Source organism: Otolemur garnettii, unplaced genomic scaffold (genome assembly GCF_000181295.1).
Source record: "Otolemur garnettii isolate 467f Iridium unplaced genomic scaffold, OtoGar3 scaffold00044, whole genome shotgun sequence".
Classification (NCBI taxonomy): domain Eukaryota; kingdom Metazoa; phylum Chordata; class Mammalia; order Primates; family Galagidae; genus Otolemur; species Otolemur garnettii.
The window spans coordinates 8,445,650-8,458,282 of record NW_003852439.1 but is presented as its reverse complement, the minus strand read 5'-3'; the positions used below and the strand labels follow the sequence as shown (position 1 = coordinate 8,458,282).

At 56.1% G+C, this 12,633-nt stretch overlaps 3 protein-coding genes across 5 annotated transcripts; 2 read left to right on the top strand and 1 right to left on the bottom strand.

Annotated features, from left to right (window-relative positions):
* Positions 1-1,086: 1,086 nt before the first annotated feature.
* PGP (phosphoglycolate phosphatase) lies at positions 1,087-2,269 on the top strand. The gene is made up of 2 exons (XM_003790800.3): positions 1,087-1,792; positions 1,892-2,269. The coding sequence occupies exons 1-2, from the start codon at positions 1,153-1,155 to the stop codon at positions 2,215-2,217; spliced, it is 966 nt and encodes a 321-aa protein (XP_003790848.1). The 5' UTR covers positions 1,087-1,152; the 3' UTR covers positions 2,218-2,269.
* Positions 2,270-2,415: 146 nt separating this feature from the next.
* Positions 2,416-6,435, top strand: BRICD5 (BRICHOS domain containing 5). Its single transcript, XM_023513782.1, has 5 exons — positions 2,416-4,999; positions 5,159-5,287; positions 5,513-5,839; positions 6,076-6,229; positions 6,338-6,435. The coding sequence occupies exons 1-5, from the start codon at positions 4,949-4,951 to the stop codon at positions 6,433-6,435; spliced, it is 759 nt and encodes a 252-aa protein (XP_023369550.1). The 5' UTR covers positions 2,416-4,948.
* On the bottom strand, positions 6,400-10,348 carry MLST8 (MTOR associated protein, LST8 homolog). 3 transcript variants are annotated; one of them, XR_002773623.1, is made up of 10 exons: positions 10,295-10,348; positions 9,658-9,833; positions 9,444-9,495; positions 9,196-9,358; positions 8,728-8,803; positions 8,493-8,645; positions 7,534-7,658; positions 7,237-7,400; positions 6,885-7,093; positions 6,400-6,570 (listed from the first exon to the last, which is right to left on the bottom strand). XR_002773623.1 is itself a non-coding variant. In XM_012805843.1 (9 exons), the coding sequence occupies exons 2-9, from the start codon at positions 9,784-9,786 to the stop codon at positions 6,975-6,977; spliced, it is 981 nt and encodes a 326-aa protein (XP_012661297.1). In that variant the 5' UTR covers positions 9,787-9,833; positions 10,295-10,348; the 3' UTR covers positions 6,400-6,974. The 3 variants fall into 3 exon arrangements, 2 of the variants coding, with proteins under 2 accessions (XP_012661297.1, XP_023369549.1); XM_012805843.1 differs by having other exon boundaries at positions 6,400-7,093; XM_023513781.1 differs by having other exon boundaries at positions 6,400-7,093; positions 9,658-9,731.
* Between the last annotated feature and the right edge of the window lie 2,285 nt (positions 10,349-12,633).

The window sequence follows — 12,633 nt, the reverse complement described above, 5'->3', positions numbered from 1 at the left end:
AAAAAAAAAAAAAAAAAAAAGAATAAAAATGATAAATAAACCGAGAAAGATGAATTTCACAGACATTATACTTAAGGCAAAGAAGCAAGAGCCATTAAGTATATACTATATAATCCTATTTATGAAATGATCTATAAACTAGGCCATGCCTCTGGTGAGAGAAGTCTGAAAAGTGGTTGAGGGAAGAGTCATTCACTACTGACTGGCTCGGGACATGAGAGAACTTCCCAGGGTGTTGGAAATATTTTCTATCTGATATGGGTTGTGCTTACACAGGGGTATACACATACATGTGTAAAAATTCCATCTGCCTCCATATTTAAGATTTATACCCTTAATATCACGCCTTTACAAAAGTTAATACCTAACAATTGATGATGACTCTGGGGACTAATTAGGCATTGTATAATAGGCAGTATCCTTTCAAAACCTAGTCCCACTGCCGTCTAATTACTGACACACATGACCTCTGAGGCACAGGGAAAGCGTTTTTGCAAAGGACCGGAGACAAGAACGAGAGGTCTCTGGGGAAAGAAGCCCCTCTGGCTCCCAGAACTAAATGGTAAACCGCCGAAGCGATGACTTGTGTCCCAAGCTGACCCCAGGACAGAGGGACAGGCCCAGACACGGCCAAACAGATGTGCAGACCTGACTCCGGCCACAGGCAGCCCGCGGCCCTCACCGTGCTCCTGCGGAGAGCCCCGCCCGCGAGTGAAAACAGCCAATCAGTAGCTTGCCCGGCCCAGGGTCACGTAATTCAGGTACTCCGTCACCTAGGCTGACCACCCGCCTCCAATGGGCGCGCTGCCCGGCCGCCTTAGAGAAGCCAAGGCCCTTCGTCCCGCGCCGGCTCCCCGGCACCCAGTAGCGTTTCCGCGGAGGGTGCTCTACTCTGAATGCCGGTTGGCGTCCCACCAACCAATCGCCAGTCTGTCCCGAGCCGGGGAGCCAATGGCCGCCCTCCTCTCTACGCTAGGCCGCGACGGTTGGTGCTGAGTTCCAGAGGTGGGGGAGGATTGGCGCAGGCAGCAGCCAATGGGCGGTACGCGCGAGGCGTCGGGCCAATGAAAGCGCCGGTGGCGGGGCGGGCGCCGCGGCGGGCGGCTGAGAGGAGCGGCCGGTGGCGGCGGCCGGTGGCGGCGGCGGCCGGTCATGGCGGAGGCGGAGGCCGGCGGCGACGACGCCCGCTGCGTGCGGCTGAGCGCCGAGCGGGCCCAGGCGCTGCTGGCCGACGTGGACACGCTGCTGTTCGACTGCGACGGCGTGCTGTGGCGCGGCGAGACGGCCATACCCGGCGCGCCCGAGGCCCTGAGAGCGCTGCGGGCCCGTGGCAAGCGCCTGGGCTTTATCACCAACAACAGCAGTAAGACCCGCGAGGCCTACGCCGATAAGCTGCGGCGCCTGGGCTTCGGCGGCCCGGCGGGGCCCGGTGCCGGCCTGGAGGTCTTCGGCACGGCCTACTGCACGGCGCTCTACCTGCGCCAGCGCTTGGCCGGCGCGCCGGCGCCCAAGGCCTACGTGCTGGGCAGCCCGGCCCTGGCCGCAGAGCTGGAAGCCGTGGGAGTCGCCAGCGTGGGCGTGGGACCTGAGCCTCTGCTGGGCGACGGACCTGGCGACTGGCTGGATGCGCCGCTTGAGCCCGACGTGCGCGCGGTTGTGGTTGGCTTCGACCCGCACTTCAGCTACATGAAGCTGACGAAGGCCTTGCGCTACCTGCAGCAGCCTGGCTGCCTGCTCGTGGGGACCAACATGGATAACCGGCTCCCGCTCGAGAACGGCCGCTTCATCGCGGGTCCGTGCGCCCCGGGGGCGGGTGGCTGGGCTCCTTGACCGCGGGCCCCCTCCGCGTCCTCTGACCCGGGGCCTCTCCCCCTCCCTCTATGCCCCACAGGTACCGGCTGTCTGGTCCGAGCCGTGGAGATGGCGGCCCAGCGCCAGGCGGATATTATAGGGAAGCCCAGCCGCTTCATCTTCGACTGTGTGTCCCAGGAGTACGGAATCAACCCTGAACGCACAGTCATGGTGGGAGACCGCCTGGACACAGACATCCTCCTGGGCGTCACCTGTGGCCTGAAGACGATCCTCACCCTCACTGGAGTCTCCACTCTAGGGGACGTGAAGAGCAATCAGGAAAGTGACTGCATGTCTAAGAAGAAAATGGTCCCTGACTTCTATGTTGACAGCATAGCCGACCTTTTGCCCGCCCTTCAAGGTTAAAGATTTAGTGTCTTTAATCTCCAATCTCCAGAATAAAAAAAATTGAAAATCAGTTACCCAAATTTATAGGTGGGGCTTGAGCATATGCTCAACTACCTGGCTTCAGAGGGTATACCTGGAGTTAAGCAAAGGGATTGGTTAACCTTGTAAGTAAACGTTTTGGGGGGTGATTTTGTTTACAGATGCTTCTATTCTAAGATGCACTTTTAAGCTTAGGGGCATTGAGGGGTGGGTTCCAGGCCTTGGGTGTTGGCAAGGGCAGCCTCAGCAGGCCCTGCTAATGGACTGAGGCTTGTCTAGAGATGGTCGACCATTATTTTGCTGGGAAATTCATTCAGGTATCAAACCCCCTGAAGAGCAGAGGAGAGGGGCTGATTATTGTGACTGTTGTGAGAAGCTTGCACAGAGGGAACTAAGGTTCCATCACTGTGACTGTCCAGCCCCAGAGCCTCCTGCATCCTGCCCCTCACTGCAGAGAGTGGAGGAGGGGGGCTGCTCCCAGGTAGTGTCTTCCTGTCCTTGATGTTTGGGATGCTGCCCTTGACGCTCTTCTCTGTTCCCTACTTCTTTAAAAACCACTCTGATGTCACTTGAGTGTCTGTTCTGTTTCAGATACCCAGGCTGCTGCTGCTCATACACAGTTACCCAGTTTGGTAAACTCAGCCCAGCTAAACCTCAGCTCTCTCAAGTTTAAACTTAGGTGATTTGGACTGAGTATATTGTTGGCTGAGTGGCCAAGAGGGAATGGATGCTTTCACTGAACTCTGGGCTTCTGAGCAGTGTTGGTACCAAAAATTACTTTTTTTTTTTTGGCTGAGTCCAGGTTTGAACCTGCCTCCTCCAGTGTATGGGGCCAGCACCCTACTCCTTGAGCCACAGGTGCCACCCTATTTTTTAAACTTTCAAGCAACTTTGTGAAGTGGTGGGATTAAATCACAGCCTGTTAATAGCTGTGCTTTGTCTCATAGGGAAAATCCCATGGAAGTCTCTGTGCCCTGCAGACAACAGCAAGGCTAAAAGCACTTGGTGGCTAAGAAATGCCTGTTGCCCAAGGCTGTTGGGAGGGGGGGATGAGATGTCCTAAGAACAGGAAGGCCTTTTATGAAACATCCAGTCTCTTCCTGTTCTCTCCTACCCTAGGTTGGGTGGGGATTACACGTGACCCATGGGCCACCCAACATGGCTCTAGATTCCCTTGTAGGTGGCCAGCAATAGGGGCTGTAGCCTTTTCTGCCTGTTCCCTAAGCCTGCTGACCTTTAACAGGCCTGAGAAGCAGACGCTCAGCAGTACCTGCAGGGCAACACCTAGGAAGTTGTTCCTTTTGGCCAACTCCTTCCCAGTGCCTTGCCCTGCACCCAATGGCTTCTCCCACCGCTGGGGTCACAGCACTACTTCATTTGTTCATGAATAATTTTCAGAGCAATAAAGGGTGTCCTGGGCCTTGGGGGTCTGGAGCTTGGACTGTGCCACAGGGCAACATAAGGGTAGCCTTACCTCTGAGGTTGGTGGTGCTGACGTTCGCTCTGCAAGGTCAGCTCAAGGGTGTCTAGAAGTCTGGATATTGAGCAGGCCTGTCAGGGTGTTGTCACCCACACTGGGAGCATGTGGCAGGTGCAGCAGCGAGAACATCTCCCTCTTCAGCCCACTACCTAGGAGCCTGTGTGTGCCCTATCTCCAGGCCACTGCACTGTGTGACCCTGAGCCCTTTAACCATATTAAACTCTCAAACGCACAATGACTCAGGTGTTCTTTGCTCTTGTGTCACACTAGCACTGTACCTTGCACTGAGGTGGCAGCTGCAGCTGTTCCTACAGATAGGAACAGGGAAGGGTAATAGAAGGGCTGACTGGGATTCCAGTTCCACAGGTGGAATGCTGTCCATCCCATTTCAGGCTATTACAGGGGAACAAGTTCTAAAGAATCAAGAGAAGCAATAGGGAATACATAGGGAAATTGGAGAAAGGGTAGACCATGAAGAGAAGTTGGCTGAGGCAGGCACACACACATGCTGAGCTACAGTGTTAGATGGCTGGAGGTAAGGGGTGGGAGTGGAATTGAGTGAGCTGCCCAGGGTAGGTGGGACACTGAGGCAGACCTAACCATCTGGCATGCAGGAGGCTGCGTCTGGGTGTCTGTGCATGGTCCAGCCTCCTGCAGTCTGCTGTGTAGTGTGCTTTCTGCAGGATCCTGTCTTGTGCTGGTGGGGGCTGTTGAGTGGCTGAGGGTGCACAGGCCCACACCATGAGTTCACTCAATAAGCATTTATTGAAAGCTTGCTGTGTGCTCGAGCCTGTCCCTGGGAGTCAATAACCCAAAAGACTCTGTCTGACACAGACCTCTTCAGGAAAACTTAAATCAGCCTCAGCTAGACTTAGCAATTTGCCTCAACCAGGCCCAGGCTGCCCTCCAGTTAGGCTAGACTTGATTTCCATGTGGCTGTACCCTACACCCTTCCAGATCAGTGCTCTGCAGTCCACACAGACCACAGTCCAAGTATCTGGAGAGCCAGGCCTCCTGGTGACAAGTGCCCCCAGGTGCAGGGGAGGGGACTATCCTGACTCTGACCTGGATATCAGATCCGAATCTGAACCTGAACCTGGGAAGGAGGCGGTGGGTCAGGAGGGGAGGGGTACAGTTGTTTGGCTCATCAAAGGTATCCTGAGGTTTCCTGGGTGAGGCTGTAGGCAAGGGGCTGCAGACAATCGGTACATTGTCAGCAGGGGCTACAGCATGGAGCAAGGGAGCTGCCGCACTGAGAGCTGTGGGCCCAGGCCTGCTGGGGTGAGTGCCTCCCACGCCTCTGGGGCAAGGACCCAGGGAATACCTGGGGCAGGGTGGGAGATAGTAATATCCACCTCCATCTCCACTGCAACCCTTCCTGAGAAACCTTTCTAGCTGGTCTCTAACTCTAACGACTCATTGATCCCAACATGCCCCTAGGTGAAAACCAAGCTCCATCCTGGAGGCTGGAGAGCCACTGGCCTATTGCTACTGCTGCTGCTGGCACTGGCCACTGCGGGAGCTGTGGCTGGGGGGCTCCTTGGCCTCCTTGCTCAGGGCCCTCCCAAGGTGAGTCCCTCCTCAGGACCAGTGCACCGAGAAAATTCAGGGAAAGCCAGCACATCCTAGCCCTCCAGAAATCCAGGGCTGGGAGTAGCTGTAACAGGCCTCAGAGCAGAGGGCAGAGAACCAGAGGGATGGAAGGGCCCACTTGGGGAATGTCAGAAATCCTACAGCGCAGTGCTAAGGGTGTGCTGGGGGCTGCCAAGCTAAACTCCAACTTCCCACTCTTAGCCATTGCTGCAGATGCTGCAACTGACCCTTGCAAACCCCAAGGTCCCCCAGTCCAACCAAACCATCCTGGTGGATGTGGCCCAGAACTCAGCAACCATTACAGTGACTCCTCCTCAGAGCAACCGCAGCTGGGTGGTGCTGTTCGACGGGCAGAGTGTGAGTGGACAGGGAGGGGTCATGCCCAGGTGTCTGGAGTGGCCCTCCCTCACGCCCCTGCCTCCCCAGGGCTGCATCTGTTACCGCCCTGAGAAGCACCAGGCCTGCTTTCTCCGCCTGATGGAGGACCGGGATTGGGAGACCCTGCAGCTGCTGGTGAATGCCTCAAGGGTGAGCAACCCCTGCTGGGTTCAGCACAGGGCCAGAGGCCAGACAAAGGGTCCTGTGTGCAGCTTGGGCTGATGCAGGCTGGGGCTCTGGTTTCAGAGGAACAGAAAGCTCTATCTTCCTTAGCTGGAGCTGCTGACAAGAGCTGAGGGTGGGGCTGCCAAGGTGGGGGTGGGGATGCATAGTCAAGGAGCAGGGGAGGTTCCCCTATCCCTAGCCTACAAGACCCTTCACTGCAGGTCCAAGGGTCCTGTACCCCCAGCCAGGACACCCACTATGCCCAGGAGCTGCTGGCCGTGCTAGGGAGCCATGAGGTGGACCCTGCCCAGGTGGGGGCTTTGGTGCAACATCTTTGTGCAAAGACCCCTATCTACTGGGCCCGTCGAGCAGAGGGTGAGTCAGGGCAGCTGCATGGAGAAGACTGTGGCTTCTCAGGACAATCTGGGGACTGGGGGAAAGAAGCCCTTCAGAGATTCATGGACCCCCCCCCCTTTCTCCCAGGGCCCCAGAGGCAGCAGCGGTTGATCTATCTCTGCATTGACATCTGCTTCCCAAGCAACATCTGCGTGTCGGTCTGCTTTTATTACCTCCCAGACTAAGCCCCCTGACCTGGCCCAGCCCAGCTCCTATTCCCCAGTCTAGCAGGCTGGCTGGGTCACCAGCACCATGGAGGTAGCAGAGACTAATAAACCCTTCCACATGGCTGTGGCGGTGTTCTCTTGTGGCCTCAGGACCTGAAGTGGGTGGAGAGGGGAGAAGAGAGGATAGCACTGGCTTAGGGGGTACCAGCCCCAGACCCTGCTTTAGCAGCTCCAGGCCCTGGGGTCTAAGACTTTCTCAAGGGAACGTAGGCTATCCTAGCCCATCTCATGCAGCCTGGTTCCGGTGGCCTCCTGAGCCCTGTTACGTACAGGTAAGCAACTGGGGGCTGAGAAAGCCCCATGGCAGATGGCCTAGTAGGCTTAGACTGGCCGGGGGAGCCAGGGGAGCCCAGTCAGGTCTGGTTAGCTGGGGCTGGCAGAAGCTAGCCTGGGGGTTTCACTCTGACCTGGTGCTGTGCAGGTCCATCCAGCCAGTACCATGTGCACTAGGCAGTCCTAGCTGTCAGATGGTTGCCTGCAGTCCTGAGGGGCACAGGCTAGCCCAGCACGCTGTCATTGAAGGCCAAGCAGACAACAGCCTTTTGGTGGCCACCGTACTCCCTCTTGATCTCTCCCGTCTCCACACACCAGAGCCGGGCCAGGTTATCAGAAGAGGCTGAGGGAAGGTCAGGCAACAGCTCAGGGCACAGGGTGGGCTAGGCCGGGCTAAGCCAGCCAAGGCAGAGGAGCAACAGCTGTGATGGGCTGGCCCTAGAGGCCTAAGCATGGGGGGGAGGGGAGCAGGAGGGCCGGGCTCACCAGTGACGATGTACTGGGAATCCCCTGAGAAGGCGCAGCCCCACATCCAGCCCCGAGATGACTCTCCAGGGTTGCCACTTCTGATGCTCAGCTCTGTCATCAGGGAAAAGTTGGATGTCCTCCAAATCTTGCAAGTCTGGTCAGCTGAACAGGTGGCAAGGAGCCTGGGGGTGAACATGGGGTGTTGAGCAGTAGCCTCCTACCCTACACTCTTGTGCCACACACCAGGTAGGCCCCAACCCATCAAGCCCCCAGCCCCAGGCAAGACCCCTTCCAGGCCACCAGGCCCTGACGCACGTGGAATCAGGGCTAAAGCGGCACTGCAGGGCGTAGCGTGTGTGGGCAGGAATCTTGGTCTTGGGGATGAGCTGAGTCACCTCGTCACCAATGCCCCCCGTCAGATTCCAGACATAGCAGTTTCCCTACAGGATAGGAGGCAGTCACTGGGATGCTGGCCTTGACCTGAGACTTAGGGAAGCATGCCCTGGGGCCCCAACACTGGGTGCTGAATGTACTCAGGGACATGTTGGTAAGCACTTCTGGTCCTATCTGTAGGAGGCATTTGCAAGGCCTGGTCCCAACCTAGGGCCATATCAACCAGCCAAACACAGGAGATCAAGCCTGGCCAAGGACTTGCATATGACCTCCTGGAGGATGCCGCTGGCTGACAAGAATGTAATGAAGGATGGGGGGAGGGTACCCAATAGAAGGAACAGCACAGGCAAAGGCTGAGGAGGGCAGTCTAAAGACATGGCGGGTAGTGATGCTGGGATCTCAACCAAATTAATGGGAGAAGACAAGGCTGGAAAAGAGAGCTAGGGCCAAACCACAGCATCCTATAGGCATGATTAGGAGTTGGGGTATCTCAGGTCCTGCAGGGGAACTGATCTGGCCAGTGCTGCTGGACACCTTGGTGGTCAAGGGAGAATAGATCAGGGACCAGGGGAGGTCAGAGAGGAGGAAGGCCTTAAAGAGTGTGTCTACTGTCAGGGGGAGACAAAGATGATTTGGACCAGGAGGCAACAGGGGAAAAAAGAGGGAAGTGGTCATACTTGAAACTGAAGTGCCTGCTACCTGCTGGATGGGCTCAGGTAGGGAGTAGAAGTGGCAACAGCAGTAATACCCAGGCTCTGACTTTGGTGGCCGTGTGAGTGTTGGGAGCCCAGGAGGGGGAAGCAGAATTGTGAGGGGAGAAAGAGGCCCAAGGGAATAAGCGCATCTGCAGGGGATAAGGGGCTGCACCCACAAAGACTCACAGTGCTATTGACTGCTGCCATGTAGCTGGCATCGGGGTCGATGTGGGCAGATGTGATGGAGACCTCAGGCTCGGGGATTAGCTGCTCATTGTGATCTGTTTTCAAGTCCCAGATATGAATAGCTCCACTCTGGTCACCCACGATAAGCTCCGCCTGGGGTGCAGGGGAGGTGAGACAGGGCAGGCCCCCTGACCTCCAGAGTTCTAGGCTACCCAGCCTCAGAAGTCCCCCTCACCTGGTTGGGGTGCAGGCACACACAGTTAATGGGCGCATTCACCTGGAAGATCCGCTGACACTGCAGATTCCGGGACCTGCAGGGTGGAAGTGAGGGAACACACCATAATCTACAGTGGATGCCATTAGTGCTACACCTTCATGACCTGTTCCTGATAGATTTATCCTTGTTCCCCTCCTAAGAGGAATACGCTGTAGGAAGCACTTGGGAGTTTGGGCCCTCCTCTCTGGGGGCCAGCCTAAAACCAGTGACTGACTGAAGGGAAGGAACAGTATGGCCCCTGGCCTGGACACAAAGCTAGGTCTTTGATGCAATTGACTTTGTTCTGCTTTTCTCACTTCCTTCAATAAATCACCCACACAAAGCTCCCTGTCTCATCCTTTCCTTGGAGAGAACCTAAGACACAGTATGCCAGCCTGGCCCACCTCACCCACAGGCAGCAGGCCCCTTCTGCCCAGCACTTCACACCTGAGGTCCCATATTCTGGCTGTGCAGTCCTCCCCACCCGTGTACATCCAGCGGCCGTCCTCATGGAAGCCCACAGATGCAATGTTCTTGTTGACACCATCATAGCTGATGATGGGGTTGGGATTATTGGAGTTGAGATCATACATGCGGATGTGCTGGTAACCTAGGGAGACAGGCTGACCTGAGCTTGGCTGTGCACAAGTTGGCCCACCAGAGATCAGGGGACAGAGCCCCAGGGTCACAGATACCTGCAGCAGCAATCATGCTGCGGTCTGGTGTGATCTCCAACGCGTTCACCTGCTTGGTCTGTTAAAGAGGATGGCAGGAAGCGAGCCATATGGCCCTGGGGACCTCTGGGATCTGGCCTAAGCTGCTGCACCGTTATCACCCCAGGCCTTTTAGGCCTATCCCCACCCGTGTACTGCCCCGTACCACCCTGCCCACCACCCAGGTGGAGGATACAGAGTCCTGATGCTGCACGGTGCGGGTGCAGATCCCGCTGTGGGCCTGCCAGAAACGCACGGTGTGGTCATAGCCTGCAGTGGCCAAGATGACGGGGTCACTGCCCACTGTGCCAGGGGAGGTGTTCATGGTATGGCTCTTAGGAACACCAAAACCTGCACAGGCCGTCAGAGCGTCTGGAGGGGAGAGAGGTGGGAAGCAGAGGATACCTCCCAGTACTAAGTACATTACAGAGCCACTGTGTACCGAGGGATGGCTGGGAAACTAGCTCAGACAGGTTCGGGGACATGCGTTAACAACCGGCAAGCGGGAGCAACTAGGCTACCGGCGCGTGCTCCGCCCCCACCCCCGCCCCACGTACCCGCGCGAACACCTTCCTACTGCGCCCGGCAGGGGGCAGTCCGGGCCCACTCTGCCGCAGGGGCGGGCCGCCAGGGACTAGCGAGCTCGGTGGCTGCGCATGCGTAACAGGCTGGCGGCGGGCCCTGATGGTACGGGGCACTGTCTGGCTGGGTCCTCGAGCTCCCTGGTGTTCCACCGACCGCCCTGGCTCCGTCCTACCGGCCAGACTGCCCCAGCAGCGCTCTCCCTGCCGCTCAGAAGCTGTTTCCCTCCCCTCGTTTCACGGCCTCCATACCTTACAGGCGGCTCCGAGCTCTGCTGTGACCCAGGACGGCGAAGGGATTCGGAGCGAGTCGATCAACCCTGAGCGCAGGGTTATCGATGGGCCTCTAGGACGAAACCATGGTGCTGGCGGGGGTGGGTGGGACGAGACCAAAGTTCTGGAACTAGGGGCTCCTCCAACTGGAGGAACCTGTAGCGGCACCGCGGGGTGGACGAAAGGAGCGACTTTTTCCTCAGCCTTATTCTCGCTCGGCACCTGCTCCTCTGGCACTACCCATTTTCCAGACTAGGATCCCTAGGTGGGGTGGCGCGGTCCCCATACCCTACCTGGACCTCCTACTCCACAGCAAGACTAGTATTGTGAGGTCAGGTATAGGACCGGAATTTCACATGGGCATGAATAATTTTTTTAGTATGAGTATTTCCCAAACATTGCATGGGACATACTTTCAAAAAATTTTATTACTTGCTTATTGTGTAGTTTTTATTTGCTTTATCTGTCACCTCCAGCCCAGAGCCTGTCCAGCCCCAACCTGATCTTTGGGACACCCCCACTCAGCCCAGAAACCCCCTTCATAACTACATTCATTCCAGTCCTGGGCACTACCACAGGTGGCTTCACCCCTGGGATGGGCTCTCCCATGGTTTCTTCCCACTGAGTTTATCGTGGCTGCTTCGCTGCTTTCCTCTGGCCACACCAAATCCCTCACCACCCACCGAGGCCCTTGGTCCCAGGAACCCTTCTTCCTCCCTCCTGCCTCTTAGCCTTTAAACACCACAAAACAATCCCAAATTCTCTCCTTCAAAAAGTCATCTTGGCTGCCCTTCTAGTTCCCTTCCTCACCGCCCACTCATTCCTTAACTTCTTTTGCCCTCAACTCTACAAGGAAAACTCAAGGTCCCTGGCAATCTCACTTTGCTAAACCCAGTGGATACTTTTCCTCCCACATCTTGACACGTCTGCCGAGTGGTTAATGTTACCACACCCTATAACCTCCCATTTCTACCTCTTGCCTGGCACTCAATCTGTTTTCCTGCCACCTCTCCAGAGATCTCTCTGCACTGAATGCTAGACCTGGGGGCTGAAGACCACCAGCTCAAGTTCTTCCAAAGGCATCCCTGCTCCAGGACTTTCCACCCTGTGTCCAGCATAGGTGGCTTCCAGAGCCTTGGCCTTCAAAGCACATCCAGCTCCCTGTTATACACTGTCCCTTGAATGCCTCACTGACAACCACCACCTTCCACAGCCAAGAGGGATCCTCATTGACTGCTTCCCCTTATGTGTGTAACGTCCACCCTTGTGTTACAGCTGGGGCAGGTGTGGACTAACCCCTCCCTCACTCTTCTCTTTGCTTCAGCCAGGATTCCACCTCTGGCCTGCCTCCCTGTCCTCTTCTTTCCACTGCCCTGGCTCTACCCACCCCCTACTCCAGTCATCCCCTGGATTGCCGTCCTCACCTATTTTGCCCCTTCCAGATTTTCCTCTGAATCATAGGGTGGTTTTTAAAGAAACCTAAGTCTGGGGCAGCTCTTGTGGCTCAGTGGGTGGGGCGCCGGCCCCACATACTGAAGGTGGTGAGTTCAAACCCGGCCCTGGCCAAACTGCAACAAAAAAATAGCCAGGCGTTGTGGCGGGCGCCTGTAGTCTCAGCTACTTGGAGGGCTGAGGCAACAGAATTGCCTAAGCCCAGGAGTTGGAGTTTGCTGAGAGCTGTGTGACGCCACGGCACTCTACCAAGGGTGATAAAGTAAGACTCTGTCTCTACAAAAAAAAAAAAAAAACCTAAGTATGGGCTGGGTACAATATCTCAGGCCTGTAATCCTAGCACCTTGGAAAGCCAAGGAAAGAGGATTGCTTGAGGCCAGGAGTGTGAGATCAGCCTGAACACCATAGTGAGACCCCATCTCTACAAAAAAAAATTACAAAAATTAGTTGGGCATTGTGGCAGGTGCCTGTAGTCCCAGCTACTTGGGAGGCTGAGGTAAGATAATTAGTCACTTAAGCCCAGGAGTTTGAGGTTGCTGTGAGCTATGATGCCACGCACTCTACCCAGGGCAACAGCTTGAGACTGTCTCAAAAAAAAAAAAAGACCAAAAACCCGAACCTTCAGGAGTCTCCATCACCCTCTCAACTCCTGGGCCTGACTCCTGTGGTTTCTACTACTCTCTCCTCAGGTCATGTCTTCTGGCCAGAGGAGAGACATACCCTCCTCTTCGAGTTCCTGTCTGTGCCTGGGATGCTTTTCCCTTTACTTCTTTCCCAGCCAAACTCCTGATTTTCAGTGCTTTGAATAGCCACTTTTTTTGCGGGGGGGGGGGGGGCGGGATAGAGATAGGGTCTTGCTATGTTGC